Source organism: Lytechinus pictus, chromosome 3, assembly GCF_037042905.1.
Source record: "Lytechinus pictus isolate F3 Inbred chromosome 3, Lp3.0, whole genome shotgun sequence".
Taxonomy (NCBI): Eukaryota; Metazoa; Echinodermata; class Echinoidea; order Temnopleuroida; family Toxopneustidae; genus Lytechinus; species Lytechinus pictus.
The window spans coordinates 35678086-35700958 of record NC_087247.1 but is presented as its reverse complement, the minus strand read 5'-3'; the positions used below and the strand labels follow the sequence as shown (position 1 = coordinate 35700958).

The 22873-nt window shown below is 35.7% G+C and overlaps 1 protein-coding gene across 1 annotated transcript in view; it reads right to left on the bottom strand.

Annotated features, from left to right (window-relative positions):
• Positions 1-22873, bottom strand: part of LOC129257363 (uncharacterized) — a 73224-nt gene that overhangs the window by 3218 nt on the left and 47133 nt on the right. The window contains exons 27-33 of the mRNA XM_064096919.1: positions 21927-22017; positions 11252-12181; positions 10510-10574; positions 9492-9544; positions 8409-8489; positions 5789-5937; positions 322-805 (exon numbers count right to left, since the gene is read on the bottom strand). Of these exons, the coding sequence (XP_063952989.1) occupies positions 322-805; positions 5789-5937; positions 8409-8489; positions 9492-9544; positions 10510-10574; positions 11252-12181; positions 21927-22017 (1853 nt within the window). The remainder of the gene's footprint in view (positions 1-321; positions 806-5788; positions 5938-8408; positions 8490-9491; positions 9545-10509; positions 10575-11251; positions 12182-21926; positions 22018-22873) is intronic.

The window sequence follows — 22873 nt, the reverse complement described above, 5'->3', positions numbered from 1 at the left end:
AAAACTTCATTGGAGTCTGATCCCACTGGACAGATCCTGGTATGCTGCCTTTTCCAACCCTTGCTAATTTATTAAGATTATGAATAAACTTAACTTGTGCTTAAGATATAAAATTCAATTTGAATGAGACAAATTTATCAGAAGATTCATTCCAACTTTTCACAACAGACATCGGCTGTCTACATAGACACATTTTTCCTATCCTCATTACAAAAACTGGTTTAGTTGTATACATTTCCTAAGCAGTTCTGCATAAGGCAAAGTCAGTAGACACATTCAAAGCTGAATATGTATTTTGGTGTTACATAGGTTTTAACTGACCTGTATGGTTTTTCAGCAGCAAGGTCTAATCTTGTTTTGCTATGCTCACGCTTTTGATCATTCTGCTCGCAGGTACTTTGCCTAGGTTCAGGGTGACCATCGTGAAAGAGAGAGTGTTGTTCCCCTTTACCCAAAGAGCTTTGACGACCACCAGGGCTCGATGATCTCTGATTCCAACCTGCCCTATCAAGTCCAGTGGGACTGCCCGATAATGTCCTGTCAATTCTTGTATGGTCTATCCTTTGATCAGTGCAGCAGCTATAGGGATCAAACGCTTGCTGGTGTTGGGTGGATGCAGACCCTAGTCTTCCGCTCGATGGCTGCTGAGTCGTATTTCTGCTGAAAGATGCCTGCTTCCATTGATCAAGTGCTGAATGTGTGTCACGTGATTGAGATGATAGGTGCCTTGCTGGATTTGCTGGTGCACTCTTTGCCCTCATGCTCCTCTTTGATCTCACAATTGTATCAGATTGTAAAAGATTTTCTAGAACAGAAAAAAAAACAGCGGAGTATAGACGTGCAGAAATCTTTTTTAAACTGCACTCTTCAGCGCAAAATGCAAGAGTGAACAAATGGCAAAATCAGAAGTCCTGAGCTATGATTGGCAGTCAGAATATAAAAAAAAGACCAATGGGGCATTGCAAGAATCTTACAATGATAGCAAATTGAACGCAAGTCCCCAAATCAGTTGTAAGTCTCCCGATAAAATGCAAATCTACTTAGACAATTTCAAATAATTCAAGAGATAATGGGTCAATAAATGTTTTGCATTACGGATGCAAATAACTCGATTCAATTTACAAAGTGCACGGGGTAGTGAATTTTTGCAAACCATTTGTTGGTGTTGCTTTTCATTCGTAACTAGTTTCAACATTTAAAATCAGCTACCTAGAACAATCTGCAATGCATCCTTGTGCACACTGGCTGCCTTAAATGCAAATGATGGATGTTGACAATTTTTACATAAAATTTGTGTCCTTTGCAAGTACAAAGCCCTTTGAAAACTGCAATTAAAAGTGACATTGATTACACATTCACATGGACAGTCATTGTCATTTCTTCATTCTTTTCATTCTGTATAGACATCAAAACACATGTAGCTGATTATTCAATCCGAAAGAGCTTTTCCTTGAAATAACATTTTATGAATCTTTCTTTCTATTAAAGAAAATTTGAATTGAGATGTACATGTATCTATTTGGGAAGGATTTTGAGATGCAACCATGTACACTGTAGGAGCATGATGCCTCACAATTTCATGTATATTGTGTAGACTAAAAAGGGTTCTAGGACAACTACCCCCTGGACAATCACCCCCCGGACAACTACCCCCGGACAATTACCCCCCCCCCCCGAGGACAATTACCCCCTGTAGACAACTACCCCCCGAGGACAATTACCCCCCGGACAATTACCCCCCGGACAACTACCCACCGGACAACTACCCCCCGGACAATTACCCCCCGGACAATTACCCCCCGGACAACTACCCCCTGGACAACTACCCCCCGGACAATTACCCCCCGGACAACTACCCCCTGGACAACTACCCCTGAGGACAATTACCCCCCGCACATTTACCACCTGGACAATTACCCCTGAGGACAATTATTTTATTCTCGAGTATCTTGGAATCAAACCATCACCGCTGTAAGAAGCCGTAAATAGTCAGCTTCATCTGCAAATCTTTACGAAATCCAGAACTCATACGAACGCATCATTCGTACGATCATTATTGTTATGTCACCGTAGCATAAGATCATTTGTTTTGGCAATCTTCGTATGACCAGCACAATTTCTTATTCTCAGCTCGCCATGTGGGCCGCCGGAAGATGTGATTGGAGCTTTTACATTCCAATGTAAATATCGCGCAGCTCAAATAACCGCTACTTCCCGTGCGTTCAGGCGTGCTAAAATAGAGGGGTAAAGAACAAGAGATTTGAATGAAATTGTAAAACTATATTAAGAAGGTATAAAGTGATACAATGGATTTTGTTGTTGTTGTTGTATTTGTTGTTATTGTTTTTTAAACGCTGAATAAAGAATATTCCAGCTTATAACATCCTACTGGGGTTTGAACTTCTTTTGTAACAATAATCGACACAGCGCAAATCCTACATAACAGTTTGCCTTATTATTAGGTTTTGGTTTAACTGTTTTGTGTTTGAACAGAGGTATTATCATAATTATCTGGCGCGCGCGAAATATATGTAGTGTTGATTTCTTTTATGAGAATGCTCTACTTAATCAATGGCAAAATAAAAGGGAATTGGGAGACTTCTATGCAAACCATACGACCCACCATTGATTTGGTACATGAGTCCGTCACTATTTGCAAGGATGGAGTGGGTGCAGACGGAAAGGGGTGGGAGGAAGCTCCTCTTGGATGGGTTTCTGTATGTTAAACAAAAAGACCTTGCTGATGGATATTAATCATTCGAGTGCGAGCTAAGAAGGAACAAGCGCCAGTGCAAGGCACGGGTTAAAGTACGTGGTCAGACTTCAGGGACGCAGTGTCCGATTGTGAAATTCCTGGTGTTATGCTTATTTGTTATATATCAAGTTTTAGAACAAAATGTTTAAGTGATAGTTTGCGAAATTATCTATTCCCAACAAGAAGAATATCTGAATGTATTTTACGTACACAGGTCTAACGTCAAGATGCCAAGGTCAAGTAGCCTTTACATGTAATTCGAGATTCTGATTTCGTTATCATATTTCTTGAACTTCCTGTCAATCGCCTACTCTTATGTAGGGTAGATTTCAAGCATCAAGAATAATTCGTAACGTAAACTTAAATGTTTAGGATGGTATGCGTCACCTTAAAAAAAAGTCATGATAAGAGATCGGAGTACATTAGTTCAAGGATCAGTAATCGCAGATATCAACTTACGAAAATCTATATGCTGACCTCGTATCATATTATATTGCCTATTATATGCATTGAACCATTGTATATACAATTCAAAATCAGGATGACGTTGGTCAAACGTCACAGATGCAGAGGACGCAGTTGAATCTGTCTAGCTCGTTGTTGTATGTTTGGTGTTTGTATTTTTTTTTTATAATATAGTTTCTTTGTTAACCCATTCATGAGAGTATTTGTTCGGGGAAATTAAGATAATAATTTCTTCTTCAAATTGACAAGACCTGTATTTTTTTAATAAGTGTTCGATACTATAAACAAATTGTATATGCTTAACACTATTATGATTGTCCATTTGTATGTAAAACACTGTATTTGATTATGTCATATCGTTTGCAAGTTAGTACTTAATTTCCTTCTAATTACTTTCACCCTTAATGGTAAAATTACATGGTATTCTTGTGTGTATATCTTTGCTTTAAAGTTATTAAACTTACTGTATTACGTTATAAAGTCACGTTTTAATCTGGAATGAGCACCAATTGTTTCATAATTCTTAGCTTCTTGTTTGTTGAATTGTTTTAAATAGCAGTTTTATACTTGTCAGTGTTAGTGTTGATGGTTGCGTTATCGACTTTCATTATTTCTACCTATGAATGTGTCTTTTGAACGTTTTATCTATTTTCCTGATTTCTTTTTCTTGAAATTAAACCCAAAATCAATAAGAAAAATCAGATCAGTTTGAATCAGAGATATTCAGCATTTGTGATTATTATGTGTAATCGTGTCCTTTCATGAATGTTCAATTGTTCTATGAAAACTTGAAAATAAAAGGTAGTATGAGGGACGCTTTACATATTATCTGATGCATATGTGCGTAACCAAATGGGAGGTTTGGAGGCGCAAGCTCTGAAGTAAAAAAAAAAGGAAAAAGAAAAAAAAATGAGAGAGAAAGGGAAATATAAAAGAGAAAAGGAAAGAGAAAGTTATTAAGATAAGGTGAAGTAGAAAATATTTCGAAAACCTGTGTCACCGGCCAAGACTTACAGTGGACCCCGCTTGATTCTAACATCGATGCCGGAGAGGAGGGGAGGGGTAATTGTCCGGGGGGTAGTTTTCCGGGGGGTAATTGTCTTCGGGGGGTAGTTGTCCTCGGGGTAATTGTCCGGGGGGTAATTGTCCGGGGGGTAATTGTCCTCGGGGGGTAATTGTCCGGGGGGTAGTTGTCCGGGGGGGTGATTGTCCAGGGGGTAGTTGTCCTGATACGACTAAAAAGATACCTGAAACAGAAATTTATCTTCTCCAAGTACTTGCAATATAATGCAATTTAACAAATGGGAAACACTTATGAAAGCTCATTCAACGATAACAATAAAAATATCAATACATGCAGAGATAAATCAGATAATATTCAGTTTGCATATGATATCATGTTGTATTAAAAGTAATGTCTACTCTCGCCCTTCTGAAAAGTACACAGAGGATATAATCCAAAAATTAAAATATTACATATTCATGAGCTGAATTGCAAATTTCTCATAAAAAGATTAAGTGTATTAAAGAGACATGTCTTCACTTAATTTTTTTTGCTTAAATGTGAGATATACTGAGGCCTTGTCAATAGTGGCCTACATGTTCATGTATGCTAGGAAACTTGGTATTTGTCATCTTTCAATCCTGATTCACTCAATCTCTGCAGCGGGCAAACAGACTCTAAAAAATTTCATATTGTGCTATATATCTAGAAATGATGCATTCTAAAGCATTATTATTACCCCGGCTTTAGCACGAGCTGCCTTCCAGTGCTCAGTGCATTCAAAGAATCAATCCAGCAGGGTACCACCTCACCAGGGTTGAGTACAGTACAATGTGGGTAAATAACGAGGTACAAATAACATTTAAGTATCACAAGCCAAAGTTGATAGATTTTCAACTGAAGAATGTGCAAGGAAAATAAACTAAATCCATCAAGTTTTAAAACCTCTCTCTCCCTCTCACACTCACTCTATACACACATAAACACAGCAACAAAAACAAATTCTGCAAGAGAGGTACAAAACAAGGTCACTTATTTAAAGATCAAAAGATCTGTAAAAAGTACCTTTTTCCATTTTGATAAGACTGCTCCATTTTAACAAAGTAATTTGTGTAAATATAATATTTAACAATATAAATATAATACATAAATGATGAAAATATAATAATAATAATAATAATAGTTGGATTTATAAAGCGCTTTTTGCCAGAGGATACAAAGCGCTGCTATTATTACCCCGGCTTTAGCTCGAGCTACCATCACCGGCGCTCAGTGCATGCAAGGAATTACTCCTGCCGGGTACCCATTCACCTCACCTGGGTCGAGTGCAGCACAGTGTGGATAAATTTCTTGCTGAAGGAAAATACGCCATGGCTACGATTCGAACACACGACCCTATGTTTCAAAGGCGAGAGTCAGAACCACTAGACCACGACGCACCCACTTAATCTAACATAAGTAGCACATTGATACATGTCCTTATCATAATTTTGATTAAAGATTTTGAAAATGATGAAATTTTAGTCGTTGTTATTCTCTGTTTAGATCAACATGACGAAACTTACCACTTTGGTGGTTTGGAGAGAGACTGGAAGAACAATGACGGTGACCTAGAAGTGCCTTTCGTCTCTGACGTTGTCTAAGCTCCAGGAGCTGACGTCTATCAGCAGCACTCTTTGCTCTTTGATCTTTTTGCATCTTTAAGAATTGATGTCTATATAGTATGAAAACATACAAGATATTAGAACTGACAAGAACAAAGGGTTCTTTGAATGGGTAATGCAACCTGAGCCATTGTATCATGTCATGAGAGAGAGAGAGAGAGAGGGAGGGAGGGAAGACATGAAATATAATGTATATTACTATTCTAACAATCATATCTTTAGAAAGTGCAGTGACTATTTATATATTATTGACTTGCCTTGAGGGGAACATCAAATATATTACCTGCAATAGAATCATATTGGCCCAAGTTTTTAGACAAGGGCAATATGGTTCTTTTAAGGGCAATATATTTGATGTTTCCTCAAAGACAAGCCAGTCAATATTTTTAACATTATCCAAATCAGACATCTCGAGCAAAATCGTGAAAAATGTTATCCTTTCAGAATGTGATTCTATTTTTTCATGTTGAGCAGGCAGTGGCCCGTATTCTGAAGTCAGGTTTAACTTAAACTCAGGTTTAAAGTTGTGGTTTAAGTATGGGAAGCCAAAAGTATCAAAATTTTTATTAAGTTGTATGTTTCTTATGTTTACTGTGCTCTTTCCTGATTCATTGATGGTGAAGACAATCATCTATTTATACTCCCTACACAATTATGAATGATTTGAGAGCCGAATGAGCTGAAGTATGATATTTCTACTGTTAGTGATTATGTAACAATTGGCTGTCCATACTTAAACCACAACTTTAAACCTGAGTTTAAGTTAAACCCGACTTCAGAATACGGGCCAGTGTCTCTAAGCTTTACCATTGTGACATATGTACCCAGTCTTTGTCTCATCTTGTTTGTAATTATGGCATATATTGTGCTGCGTGGATCAATATGACGCGTATCTCTGTTACGCGTCCTAAGATGCTCGGATGTGAGACCTAACCGATATTTATGAAATCTAGGGCAATACGGTTTAGTAAATTACCAGCTCAGATGTCTGATATGGGTAATAATATTGTAAGATGGTTATTTTGTCATTTTCCCATTTTGTTTATTTGCTTTGACTTGTGTTTTCTTCAGCTGTTTTACATTTTTCTTCCCTCTAGACTTGAGTTCATTTGCATTTCTTTTCAGCATTACCCTTGCAGTCTGAACTTAGGTTATTTGAGTTTAATGATATTCAGTTGTCATTCATTCATTCATTCTACTCTGAATGTTTTTCCTCTGATTTTCTTGTCATCTTCATTCCTTCTCTATTCTCTCTTCAGGTGTTCCATTCATTCCATCCCTCACCTGACTCTTTAGTTTCTATTTCCATTATTACATAATCACCCAGACATCCTTTATCATCTTCATCTCATTCCTTATTGGTTTATCTTATGAATTGGGTTCTTACATTTTAGTTTGATCCTTCCATTATCTTTAGTTTTATTGGTTGCTATTTCTAATTTAGATAAATTATGTAAATTGCATATCATTCTGAGTTTGAAGAAAATTCTGAGAAATGAGTGCACTACCAAACTTCTTTGGGTTCTGTTCAATTCATTTTGCGTCTCTACTTCAGTTTCACTAGGTTGAACAATTTATAAGTTCAGGGGTAGAAAATAATATAAGTTCTAAGTTGTAGCTTAAAGGTCAAGTCCACCCCAGAAAAATGTTGATTTGAATAAAAAGAGAAAAATCAAACTCGCAAAACACTGAAAATTTCATCAAAATCGGATGTAAAATAAGAAAGTTATGACACTTTAAAGTTTTGCTTATTTTTCACAAAAGGTGATATGCACAACTCAAATGAGAAGTGGATGTCCCTCACTCACTATTTCTTTTGTTTTTTATTGTTTGAATTATACAATATTTCATATTTCATAGATTCGACAATGAGGACCAACTTGACTGAATCATATTGTATTAAACAATGCTCATTCCACATGTTCAGGGAGGAATTAATTGTTGTTTCACTTGACAATGAGGAGAAAAATAGAATATTCCCTATTTCATATAATAAAATACAAAATAAATAGTGAGTGGATGACGTCATCAGTCTCCTCATTTGCATACCAACCAGGATATGCATATAACTGTTTTGTGAAGTTAAGCAAAACTTTAAAATGTCATAACTTTCTTATTTTACATCCGATTTTGATGAAATTTTCAGTGTTATATATTTTTTTTTTTTCAAATCACAACTTTTTGTGGGGGTGGACTTGTCCTTTAACTACAGCCAAGAGATTAAATGAGTGCACCACCAGACTTCCTTGGGTTCTGTTCAATTCATTTTGAATCTCTACTTCATTTTCAATAGGTTGAAAAATTATAAGTTCAGGGGTAGAAAATAATATAAGTTCTAAGTTGAAGCTCAAATCAATCAATCATCGAACCAAAGGGGAAATAAGTGAAAGGATAAGAGAGGTCACACTGTATACTAAGTGAATCATTCCTGCCCTCTATAAATCTATCTTATTATTACTACAGTTGTTGACAGGGCTTGCCTCAAAGACAAGAATAAAATCAAATAGTTGATTTGACTCACCGCTGGATCATTCTGTCTGTCCAATTCTTGTCCAGTTGAAGACCATCATTTTTCAAATAGCCACTGAGATCAGTGGGCGTGCTGTTTGAAATAAAGATTCAACACAAGTAGCACTTACGGGACTTTTTATGCAATACCCTACTGTTGATATACTAAACAATATAATACAATCATGTATGGTTAAGAGAGTTATTGGCTATTCAGAGTTCAAAGAGTTCATTGTCTCTCTCAAAGTATACTAGAAAAATTGACTTGGATTAAAAACCATGTCACTTGGTAATGAGACTACCGACTGTAATCTTACCAAACCATAGGATCATCAAGTAACCTTGCACATGAAACAGCCTGGGATCAAATACCTTTATTCACTTCATGATTTACCTGATTATTATGTAATCTTGTTGTATCCGTATGCACTACATAATGCCTCAATATTTGTCAAGTCCATGAGTGCAATTGTTTTATTCCTAGGTTTGTCAATGTAAGCAATTTTTATGATAATTTCTTACAATTAAAAGCCACAAGAGGAAACATTTCAATGTATATATTGTATATCATTGACTAATAACTTGAAACAAATTGAGTTGAATCAAACTGAAACTCTACATGTAAGGAGACCTGTTCAAGAAAGGTACAAAATCAATCTTATTTATACTTAAAATGCACTTGTTTCTTGTACAATCAAATATGGAATAGCAATACAAAAGAGTGTGTGTGTGTGATTTAATCATGGGTTTGCTCTCAATATTCAGGATGAAACTGTTTTGATTACAGGTTCCTACTAGGAAAATAGTCTGTTTGATATCAATTTTCAACAAAAGTGGTAACCTTTTGGAACCAAGCTCTTCATGTGCATGTACTCAAAGACATATGGAACAACAAAAACAACAAGAAAAAGAAGTGTCTCATTTATTTTTTATTAGATACAAAGCAATCAGATATCTTTGATGGTGCTTGCCTCAGGAATACCACACATTCACCATAAAACTTTAGCCAGCAATTGCAACTTCCAACCATGCTATCAATATATCAAGACATACATTAAACAACAAGAATGTTAGTAGCAAAAAAGGTTTCACCCACCTGACAACGTCCAAGTGCTTTTGAAACTGCTCTTCTGTCATGCTTCCAAAATCCTAGAAAAGAAATTTGAAAACAAGTTTTTGTGAGTCTTCTTTATTTTACAACATGAGATTTGACCCATGAAAGAAATGAGAATAACATCATATTGCTATTTATAATGACCCTTCATTAAAACTGTAGTATATCAGTATGGTCTGCTAATGATCATGAAGGTGATGACTTTGTCTTCTCTTGAACGTCTGATGGAAATGAAATGATTGAACATGCAACTTGCATTTATTATAATAAGCACATGATTTTAAGGCCCGGTCCCACTGCAATTATGGATGCAAAGGGGATATAAAACGTTTAAAAAATCTTGCCATCCGTTGGAAAACGTTATGCGTCCGTTGTGTACTCATTGCGTATGTGTTTCATACGCTCTAAATATCGAGCGTCCGTCCACTGTGATTTCATCTGCACAAAAAGTTTTGAGCTGCACAAAAATTGAAAACAGACGTACTTTCCGCCGTGTACAATGTAAATCCGCAACATATACGAGCAACAAACGTCCCACTCCCATGTCTATTAAACATCCGCTGTGTCCTCTTTGCATCCTTTGGGCTTCCTCGCAACTCACATCCACTGCAGCTGAACAACGGAAAGAGGGAGGAAAGATAAGGTACAGGGAACGTCTATACATTATAACTAGCACGGAAATAGAAAGGATGTAAGCGTATGGATCTCATATATAAAGAATTCAAAAACCCTGGCAACCCTTTCGGAGCTGTCATCCACTTCCAGCCGCTAGGCTTCCGATGAACATCCGTTTGAAATCCCCGCTACATACTACCTACCCATGTCCTTTCTTTTCCGTTATGTTTTCACAAACTTTTTCGCTATAAATTTTATCAATTTCTAGAGCGGATGAAAATGGATGGAGCCACTCCCGAAATTTTGCTTAACTGCTGTGTCCTTTAAGAATACGTTTTGTGTCCATCGGTCAGTGAGAACAGGCCTTAAAACCTTGGAAACATACCTCATTTTGAAAGGTCACATGGGGGTCAGCTCCAGCTGTCTGAGGTCTTTGCTCTTCTCTCCTTCCTGTTCATGAGAAAAAAATTATTTATATTTGATGCAGCTTAAAAAAACATGGAAAACACATTTGTTTTTGTCTTAATACAAACAAGTGGAACGCCTCTGGCAGTCTCGCCTGCATTAGTTATGACAATTCCACAAATACCCCCAACATTACCAAAGTTTGTTGACCCTAAATGACCTTTGACCTTAGTCATGTGACCTGAAACAGGATGTTCAGTGATACTTGATTACTTTCATGTCTAGGTTTTATGAATCAGATCCATAAACTTTCAAAGTTATGATGGTAATTGAAAAAATACCCCCAACTTGGCCAAAGTTCATTGCCCTAAATGACCTTCGACCTTGGTCATGTGACTTGAAACTGAGGCAAGATCTTAAATAATATTTGACTAATCTTATGGCCAAGTTTCATAAACTAGGTCCATACACTTTTTAAGTTATGATGACATTTCAAAAACTTAACCTTAGGTTAAGATTTTGATATTGACTCCCTCAACAGTTCATTGACCCTAAATGACCTTTGACCATTGGTCATGTGACCTAAACCTCAGAAAGGATGTTCAGTAATACTTGATTAACCTTATGTCAAAGTGTCATGAACTAGGTCCATATACTTTCTAAGTTATGCTGTCATTTCAAAAACTTAACCTTTGATTAAGAAGGGAAATATTTAAACTTACGTTCTGCTGTATTTGGTCTTGCCCTGCGCCCTTCAGGTGGTGCACTGAAAGGGATAGCTCTGTTGTAGTTGACAGGGGCCACATCAATGATACTATCTACATCATCTACCACATTACCACGCTCCATAGCAAGCAGTCCTTGTCCTTCCTCATCCAGGAATCTGTCACTAAGAGGTGAAGGGGCAGTCAATGGGGAGAAGGGTAACCTCATCGGACAGAAAGGAGAATCCATCTCAAACCTCGAAAGACCAGAGCACATACGAGATTCTGGAAGGCTTGATTGTCTTGTACTTGCCTTTGATATTATTGAGACAGAAAAGTTTGTATTTGGAGGGGTGGGGCTGTCATTGAAGTCAGTGTCATCAAACACACTCAGTCTTGATTCAGGAATATCTGCAAGCTCATCTTCTGAGTTTGTTCTGTCAACAGAAGAAAGCATCGAAAAGGCATCATTATCTAATCCTGAAGGATGAAGCAGACCTGCTCTAACGCCCCCTCCTGCTAACCTTGGTGCAGCTGACTGGGCCCGCTGTGATGGAATATTAAACCTGACACGCCCTTCCTTAGCACTCATGCTCCTTCCAGAAGTGATGGATTTGCTTCCAAGGGTTTTTTTCCTATTTTCATCTCCAACTTCACTCCCTCCATCTTCCTTATCAATCCTATGATGTGCTTCTTCTGCTTTTGCTTCCCATTGATCTTCCATGGGGACTCCGGCATCTTGTCCATCATCATGTTGAGAAGAGCCTGCATGGTCTTTGGCATGCATCTCATAGGTAACAGCCAAAGAACTTCTCTGCTCATCGCTTTGAAACTCATTATTCTCTGTGTCATCTGCCTGGGCGGGTACTACAGAAATCTTGGCTTGTTCTGGACCATACTTCTGACTGATCTGAAGCTTATTGGCTGCTTTGAACATTGCCATAGCACCTGTAATCAATGAAAATAATATGCATGTAAAATGAATGTCCAGCACAAATAGGGTAGGGGTAAACGGTGAACTGCCCTCCCCCAAAAATATTAAATACATAGCTCGAGTACATAAATTAGCAAAAGGACATGTGAATGCCTATTGGTTTTAGTACAACTGTTAGTACAACATGCACAGAAACTGAAAATTATATAAACATTGATATTTCACAATAGCCAAAGGAAAATTTCTGATCATCTCTATATCATATGATGTTTGAAGGTTTACATGGTGGTATCAAAAATCATAGATGTGGTTTACGGTACACCATGTGTAAAGTCCTAAAAAGGACTGAGATAATAGAGGATAGAGGTAGGAGTGAAATGGACAGGCAAGTGGAGGTCATAAAGTAGAGTATGTTTGGGAAATGAGTGTAGCCCTTAAAAGGATGGGTGGCTTAAGTCGAAAACTGGTTGAGCTGGAGAGGTGAGAGAGGCTTGAGTAGCTGAGAGAAGGCTGGCTTGAGTCGGCGAGAGGAGTTGTAGAGAAGGAGACTCCTGTTTCATCCAGAGTTGTTATAGTAACAAATGCTGAATTTCAGTAACAAATTCATCATCAGCCAATCATACAGAAAGAATCGTCCATTTTGCATTAAAATCCAAGAGGGCTTCCAAAATGGCGTGTAACTCCCATCACTTAAAAAACGGTCATACTTTATATCCACCTGTGAGAAGTGAATTGGCAAATATAGGACAAGTAACAAGGATATTCAGCTTGTCATTATGTGCAAAAATCCAAGGGGGTAAAATTATTGAAAAATGCCTGCTGTTACCTGCTCCTGAAACCATAAGCCATAATATCAGTTTTCCCCAATGCATTTAAGCGTTAAAAACCGCAATTATTCCTCACAGGTGGATATTGTATGAATTAACACTATTTTCAAATGATGGGAGTTATTAAGACGCCGTTTTGGAAGCCATCTGGGATTTTTAGGCAAAATGGACAACTGCATATATCATTGTTAACAGTCAAAAAAAAAATATTATTTGACCGTTGAAAACATAGTATAGACACCACAATCATATCTCTCAGGTGGATTTTAAAAAAAATTGTCATTTTTTTCAGTCACATCAGTCAATCAAGATTTTATTTTTGGAAGCCATCTTGGATTTTTGGACATACTGGACCACTGGCTGTCCTTGTATCTTGTGTCAATACATTATTTGGCTCTATAAACCATCATGATGATTTACACACCAAAATCATATCTGCCAGGCAGATATTAAATGAACAATGTCCATTAGTATGTAGAAACGGCCATTTTAAACTCCATTTTTAGAAGCCGTCTTCGATTCTTGGACATACTGGACCACTGACTGTCCTTTTAACTTTTCCTAATGTAATATTTGACCCTTTAAATCATGGTTTAGATACCACAATCATAATCTCAAGCAGATATTAAATGTACTATGTCCATTTGTAAGTAATAGCAACCATTTTAGACCCCATTTTTGGAAGCAATCTTGGATTTTTGGACATACTTGACCACTGACTATCCTTGTATAAACTTGTCCAAATGTACCACTAAATAGAAACAAAATTAAAGATACTAACATTAGTAATCGATGAATTATGGATTTTTAGGCTTTGGCGGCCATTTTAGACGCCATCTTGGATTTTTAGGTATACTGGTCTGCTTATGTTCACTCTAACCTTGTATTAATAGCTCTTTTTACACCTTTAAACCATGAAATATGCACCAAAATTTGATGTCTAGGGTGGATGATGAGTGGGTTATGTCCATTTTCTGTGAATGGTGGCTATTTTGGACGCCATCTTGGATTACGGAAAACCCTCAAGGAGGATATATGAGGACTTTTAGTATGTTATTCTAGACATATTTCTGGACCTATCCTGAAAAAAATCAGCTTGTTACCAAAAATTTCCATGTTAAACCTAATGCTCTTGGCCTAGCTCTACCTTCCCAAAAATAGGTTTCTTGTAAGGCTTGTTATAACCGATAACTTTGCGATGCATTATGCCACACCAACGCACTTTCTTTTACTATAAGAGCTGTTATTTTTGTTTACAGAATTTTTAGCGAATCGCGGGGTCCCAACATTTTTGCAGGTTGTTGAATTCGCGATAAGAATATATACCAAACACTTCCATAGTACTTATGAGTGCAAAACATGTCTGTATGTCCATGTAAAGGAACAATTAAAAGTGTGAAAATAGTGGCATAAATTTCATTTTTCTGAACCTCTCTCTCTTACATTTCTTTTCTCCTTTCCTCTTACTTTTCCTTCTTTACCTTTCTTTTTGTTCTTTTTTCTTTCTTTCTTTATTTTTGCATGCAAACTCTGTTTACCAGCACATGCCATCATCTTTATTCTCTTTAATAGTTTCCTTATCACAGCTGTTGTTTATCGTTTAATCGTGGCTAACGCTCAGGTTGCCATGCATGGTATAGTGCTTGGAAGTGAAATATCTTGGATCCTCCAAATATGAGGATTTTTGAAATTGGGTATACCTCTTCTTTTATTTGAGAAGCAGTCTTCTCTCAAACAAGGTTTGATGTAATGTATACAATTGTGTTTTGCTTGATTTATTTTGAAAGTATTGGTTTAAGTGCAAAAATCAAAGATTTTGTGAACAGAATCTTACACCTCTAAAACCTCTGGTCATGTGACTCATGAATGTTAACGAGTATGCAAACAGCTGCACATGTACCTGTATATAGAGTTAATCAGATAATAATAAAATCAAATTATTTCATATTAAAGTGAATGACTACTGATAACAATATGCTAGGAACTCATTTAGGCTCTTTTTTTGTTTGAGAAATTAAAAAAGTGAAATTCTAGCTAACCTTCGAACCATGTTCGAAAACACTCAACTAAACTTATCTGTGATAGGATTGAGCGAAACTTGGTTGCGGAATGAACCCCATCCAATTCATAACCTGGGGGGCTTTCAACTCTTAAATAACAATAGAAAAGATAAAACTGGTGGAGGCGTAGCTATGTATATTAAAAGAAACTTAAATGCCACGATATTACATGACCTGAATATAATGCATCCATCATTTGAAAGTCTTTTTGTAGAAATAACCACATCTGAAAATAAAAATATTATTATCGGTACTGTTTATCGCCCTCCGGGATGTCCTCATTTTGACTTTATTACATCTTTACAAACCATATTGTCCTCTAACATTCTAAGAAATAAACACTGTCTTATTATGGGGGATTTTAACATAAACCTGCTCAATGCAGAAGAAAGCTCGCTCTGCCAGGATTTTTTAGACTGCATGTACTCACACTCCTACATCCCACTAATCAATAAACCAACCAGAATAACCAACACATCTGCAACACTCATAGATAATATTTTCAGTAATCTAGATGGACAATGTACGTCAGGAATATTATTGTCAGACATAAGCGATCACTTCCCGGTTTTCTCACATATCTCTTTTCACAAAAATGGTACCTCACAATACACAGCAGGATCTCGCAAAGTAACCCAAGAAAATATGAATAAATTAAAAAATAGCTTACGACTTTTGGACTGGTCTAATGTCTTGGAATGTCTAGATCCTCAAGAAGCTTCTGAGTTGTTCATGGATTCTTTTATGGCCTTGTATAACAGAGATATACCTATCACACGCACTACTCACACTAAACAATATAAAAAGGCACCTCGTCAGCCTTGGATAACTATTATCTCTATTACGCTGTATTAACAAGAAAAACATACTTTTTTATAAATACAAAGCAAATCCATCTATACACAATGGACACAAATACAAACGGTATAAAAACAGTCTTACATGTACTCTACGACATGCTAAGAAAACATATTTCTCTAACCAATTTGAAAAAAATAAATTTGATATCAAAAGTACATGGAAAATAATCAATCGTGTGCTCAACAAAAACACTGATAAAACACACATTCATAAAATCAATACACATGACACTATTATAACAGACGTAAATGAGATTGCTCAAAGCTTGAATGATTACTTTGTAAATATTGGTCCCAATCTTGCCAAAGATATCGAACCCTCAGGAAAAGTATTTTCCAGTTTTCTGGAAGATCCCAACCCCAAAACAATATTTTTTGCCCCAATACTAGAATTCGAGATCATAGACATTGTAAATAACTTAAACTCTCAAAAAAGCCCAGGTTTTGATGGAATCACGAATAAAATTCTAAAACACGTCATCTCAGAAATTGTGACACCAATAACACACATATTCAATCTATCAATAACATGTGGTATCGTCCCCTCACAAATGAAAAAATCCAAGGTCATACCTATATTTAAAAAAGGAGACACCCGAGATATGGGTAACTATAGACCCATATCATTATTGACTTCATTTTCAAAAATATTAGAAAGAACTGTATATACTCGAACGATTAAATTCATTCACGAATGCAATATTCTCAACGAATTCCAATATGGCTTCCGTGAAAAACACGCAACAACTCACGCTATGATTACACTCGTCGATAAAGTCATCAAAGCTATTGATAAATCCCTTCACACTGTTGGAATATTCCTGGACTTCTCCAAGGCCTTTGACACTATAGATCATGATATTCTTTTATATAAACTCGCTTATTACGGTATTAGAGGAAAGGCCTTGGAGTGGTACAGGAATTACTTAACTAACAGAACTCAATACGTTTTTGTTAATGGGTGCGAATCACACCTGGAAAACATAAATTGTGGTGCACCACAAGGATCACTCCTCGGCCCCCTATTATTTATATTATTTATAAACGACTTCCATAAATCTTCTAAACTATTATCTTTCATTCTGTTCGCTGACGACTCCAACATATTTTTCTCCCATCGTGACCCAACAACTTTGATTAATGTTATGAATACCGAATTGAAATCGGTCCATGCTTGGATATACGGGCGAACAAACTATCATTAAACATAAAAAAGACAAATTACATATTATTTAGTAACACAATACAAACGCTCCATGGTAACATTAACATTAATGGCATTAATATTGACTCTACCCAATCAACAAAATTTCTTGGCATATTCATCGACAATAAATTATCATGGAAAACACACATTGATATTCTTTGTAGAGTGATCGCAAGAAACATAGGTGTCATCAACAAACTTAAAACATTTTTACCTCACAAAATACTTTTGACCCTCTACTCAACCCTCATCCTCCCTTATCTGAACTACGGAATTTTATCCTGGGGTAATTCACAAATAACACAAACTAATAGAATATTTTTGCTTCAAAAACGAATTGTTAGAATAATTGAAAATGCCCATTACCGTGCTCATACAAGCCCGTTATTTAAAAAAAATAAAATACTAAAAATCCACGATCTCTATCTCCTGAACCTTGGAACATTTATGTTCCAGCTATCAAAAAACGAATTACCCACCGCAATTACTTCACTCTTTACCAAAAACACTGACATCCATACATACCCCACAAGACAAGCCATACAACACCAATATCACCCCCCTCTGACTAGAACCACACTCGCACAAAAAACCATCATTTATACAGGTCCCAAATACTGGAATGGTATTCACCAAAGCCTTAAACAATATAGAAATATAAACACCTTCAAAAAACACCTAAAACTCTCATTCCTTAATGAGTACAATGTATGAAACACATGAACTGCTTTATCTTTTCCACGATACTTGCCTCTCGACCCTATTTCTCTTTCTCCTCCCCTTTCCTTTTCTGCTGGGCACATAATAGTTTCTTTTTGTTTTGTTTTCCCCCCAGTTATTTAATATTCCCTTATCCCTCTAACCTATGTAGTTACTGCCCCCCCCCCTTTCTTTCCTTGTTATTCAAACCTATTTTGCCGTTCTTCATATATCGTCTAGATTGTCTTACTTTACTTTTAATTACATACGATTAAGATTACTACAAATTTATCCTAAGGGGCTTACAATTACAAGCTTCGCTTTTTAATAAGTCCCTCATTTTCATTTTCACATGCTAACTGTAATCTATAATTTGTCTAATCATCAAAATGTATCTTGAACAAAAATTGTATACATTTCATCTATTTCCTACGAATTTGTTAATTGATTATTGAAGTATACTTATAACATTTATTTTGTTTTGTACATTTATACATATGTATATATATGTTTGTTATGTTTATTATCGGAAAATGGAAATGAAATAAACTAAACTGAAAACTGAACTGAATAACTAACAGTATTTTTTCAACCTATTTTTTGTACTTATAAAGGTGAATATCTTGAGAAGTTTATTTCATATGTTTTCATGCTATTGGGGAAAAAGGCACAATACAATAATAGATTTCTTGCAAGGTTACACCAACGCATTTTCCTGTATATTTATGGAAACTGTACTACATGTCAACCTCTATAGCCACAAAAATATATTTTTGAAGGGCTTGTTACAACTGATATTGTTGTGAGGTATAATGTCAAACTAATTCATATTCCTGTGTATTTCCTGAAACTGTAGTTTTTTTGTAGAGCTTTCAACAACTGATAATGTCACAACGTATAATGTTACACCAATGCATGATATCACAACTTTTTTAACGCATCACATCACACGTCCTGATGCATAATGTCCCCGGGGGGGGGGGCCACTTCCATTGACGAGTGGATACCATGCGAGACCACGGGGTCTCGAAAAGCACCCTAAACACGTATTTTCCATGTTCTGGAAATGCACCCCTTAACAAGTATTGGCGTCTGAAACCCTACCCTTAACAAGTATTGGAAACAAAACTATACTGTTGGCAAGTATTCCCTGAAATGAACCCCTAAACAAGTATACAGCGATATTTTATTGTTGTGTCACGGGTCCGTCGGTCGTCGGTTTTACCTGATTTACACACCATTTGGTTTAGTACGGCCCCACCTTCCTCAGCTCGCGCAAATCGGGACTCTAAACACGTAGTGTTGGGGCAAAAAGGACATCCTTTATACAACATTTTAATTTTGTTTTATCATCCCCGCAAATTTGACCCTAAACACGTAGCTTTCCTAGCGAAATAGATACCCTATTCTTCATTATTTTTGTGTTTTTGACACCCTTATCATGTTACGTACGTAATGTGCCCTATCTTGAAAAAGACATCCGTTTTACGTGTGTTTTTTGGTCGCGCATGGCATCCACTCGTCAATGTAAGTGATGTAAGCCCCTTGGATAGCAAGATTCTCTCATTTCTTGGAGCTCTTAGTAATGTTACCAACCAGCTTTCAAATTTTTTAAAAATAAAATAAAGGAAAAAATTGAATGAATACAGCTTGCGGATAATGGGAAGCTTTCCTTTCAGAAATTACTTTGAGAATATAACATTTCACACCTATCATATCACATGCATGAACCACAAAAACAACATAAACTGAATGCAGTTTAAAAACATTATTCACTATTCTAAATGAGTTAATAAAAAAAAACATGGCATGCAGATATGAGGGTAAAGTCTTAGTATCTTGGCTGGTAATCCTTGCTATTTGGGGGGGGGGGAGGGGAATGTGAAGACAAATTAATGCTAAGAATGTACATTAAAAAAAAAGCCCTTTATTGCATTTTTATCTGGTCTTCCAATGTTACATAAGTAGTAAAAATGTCACTGTAAAGGGTATGTACAGGTACAGTATGCCAACTCAGTAAATGAAGGGCAAAAAAGAGAATGAGCTTTTCTCTAACAGATATGCATCATACAATATTGGGGGGGAAAGCCATTTTATAAAACTTGCAGTATTTTTGTCATGAAGAAGTATGATGCATATTACAAAACGCTGCAAAGAATCAGTTTCTGTATATATAATTTCAAAACAAACGGACAATCATGCAATACTCAAGTTTCATTGAATATTAGTATGACTGGAAAAAAATCGACATGCAAAACTATGACATGGTGATCATTATCCTTATTTTGGCTGTAAAAAGACTGCAGAGTTGTGAGAAAGAAATATATTTTAAAAATGGCCCACAGCAAAAAACATGAAAAAAAACGAAAAAAGAAAAAAGAGGAAAATCAAAAATCAAAAATTAAAAATGGAGAAATATATACATATTCTACAAAACTCAAATTGGGTGCATCATAAACCACTGATCCAAATAACTTGATAAATAGTTTGTCTCATTTCCAGATCACAAGCAGAATAAATCATTCTTTATATTACCTTTTTAAAAATTTTATTTCATTTTCATTCATTTTTCATTCATCGTTTATGCACCCATTCATTGACTCATTCAATTGTCTTTATTTATTTAATCTTTAGTAGTATTAGTATTATCATTCTTCATATTCTATGTCATTTCTTAGGGGGGTTAATAAAAATATAAATGTATGAATATTATATTTGGTTTCTGGAATCAAATAATTTGGTCATGATTTTTTGTTTACAATTTAGAGTAAGAAATATTGGTAACTTTTGTATACGTTCACAAAATAAATGATTTCGTTTTTATAAATAATATCGATAAAAAGACAAAAATGTGGATAAAAAGAGTGCACAGATAGTATAGAAAGGGGCATTCATCATGGCTAATTCCTGGAATTACAAATAAACTCATTACATACTACTGTGAGGAATTTCATCCATATTTCCAAATTACAGTTACTTTAATCAATTACATGTACTTTTAGCAATAGCTACATATGTATTTAATCACTGAACAGACAAATAATGAGGAAGAAAGAATGAAAACTAAAAATCTACTGTGGAATGGTTTGGCATGCATAGGCTAATAGTAATGGTGTTTACCACAATGAGTACAGACATCTGATCTGAACTGATGGCCATTTTTGCAAGTGTTGAACTTATTCTCATTGCTTTGTTCCTCTGTGAAGACTGAAGAATAAGCACATTTTCACGTTTTATGTATACATGCACATACCGCATCAGACAAGTATATTTTTTTAATATTAATGGTTTCGTTAAAAGATACATTCAAATTCCCTGAAGCTTGTCATCTATAATCAATCATGATTATGATTAATGTAATAATCATAAGCAAATATTTAGAGAATAGAATGAATTTAATTACTTCATATATTCACAAGATTCCACAGAGTTCAACTAAATTGAAAATATCAAAATCAGTTATAATTCATTTCAGTATCTGATTTAAGACTATCAATCACTTTTTCTAATCTTAATTCAATATGAAAAATATAATGTTATATTCTAGATTTCATTTAAAAATAAGCTGCAGGCACTCTTCTCTTTTAAGCAATAAGAGAAGTATCTGATATGCAATCAACACATTTACATGTAGGTATAATTAAATCATAAAGTATAAACCCTACACATTTTGAAGGTGTTTCATTGAGCTGCTTGTTAAAGTTATGTATAACTTTAAAAATGATCAGAATACGAGTGCCGATATATGAGCTAAGGGATCACTATAATCGCTACAACGCGTGACAATATTACATTATTACTCATAATGCCATTTACACTGAGGTCAAATGATATCCTTAGAAGAGCATAAATACACTTTCATTAGCAGATGAGATTTTAAAAAATTAAGAAACACAACTGGCTTGTCATATTACAGCTTTGTGAAAAATACACTGGGATCTTCTTATCATTGGACAGTGCCCCATTTTAAACTGCTTCCTGTTCAAACAAAATGACTACAAAAAACATGATCTTTAAAATTGTTTTACATGAAATATTCCTTCCCCATGAGCATGGCCATATGAAATTCATATTCAACAAAGTACTGCAAGATTAAGGCTACATACCAAGTCCTCCAGCAGAACTAGTAGCTACTAATGATGAGCCCTCTTCAGTTTTTGTTTCTTCATGTGCTTCATTAGGAGAATCTTCAGTGGTCTGCACAGAGAGGAAAAACAAATATGAAATTAGTACCCACTTAGAACCCCCCCCCCAAAAAAAAATACACACACACACACATATTTAAGCCCAGCCCACACTATGCAACGCGATTGCACCAAGATCCGATTGCAACAAAATCACAGTTTGCGCCAACTCACAATGCGCCACAACTATGACCCGCCTTGTTACAGTAGGATCGCAGACCAAATCTCACACATTTGAAAAGTCAAATCTTTCTGTGATTTTTCTAATTTTTTGCATCACTTAGTGTGTACCGGGCTTAATATGACCTTAAGGCAGAAAGATGACTTTAAAATATGGTTTGAGACCAGTTTTATGCAGATTTCATAGGTATGAACCATGTTTACCTTAGCACATACAATGGGCAAGCTCCAAATATGAAATGTGCACAAGATCAAGGTCAAGGTCATTTTGGATTTACAAAATTATACTATCTTGTGGTAGCATTATCAAAAAATCTTTCTTATTTCAGGTACATGTAAACATGGGTTTTGAAGTAAAAAAAAAAAAGAGAGCATGTTTTCTCACTATACACAGTTAACAAATCAATGTATCATCTGCTTTTAATAACTTTCAGAGTCTTTTATTGTCAATATTATCACTATTATCATGATTACTTTTGTTATTAGTATCATGATCACTATTCTTATTGTGATCATCAATATCATTAACATTATTATTATCTCTATTATTACTGTCATTGTTATTATTGTTGGTATCCGAAGAACTCGTCACCACTTCTCAACCAGGCATAAACTTTGATCTGTTTCCTTTGTGCGTTGATGATGTATAACTTCATACTCATTATACATCACCTGTGAAACATTTTCTT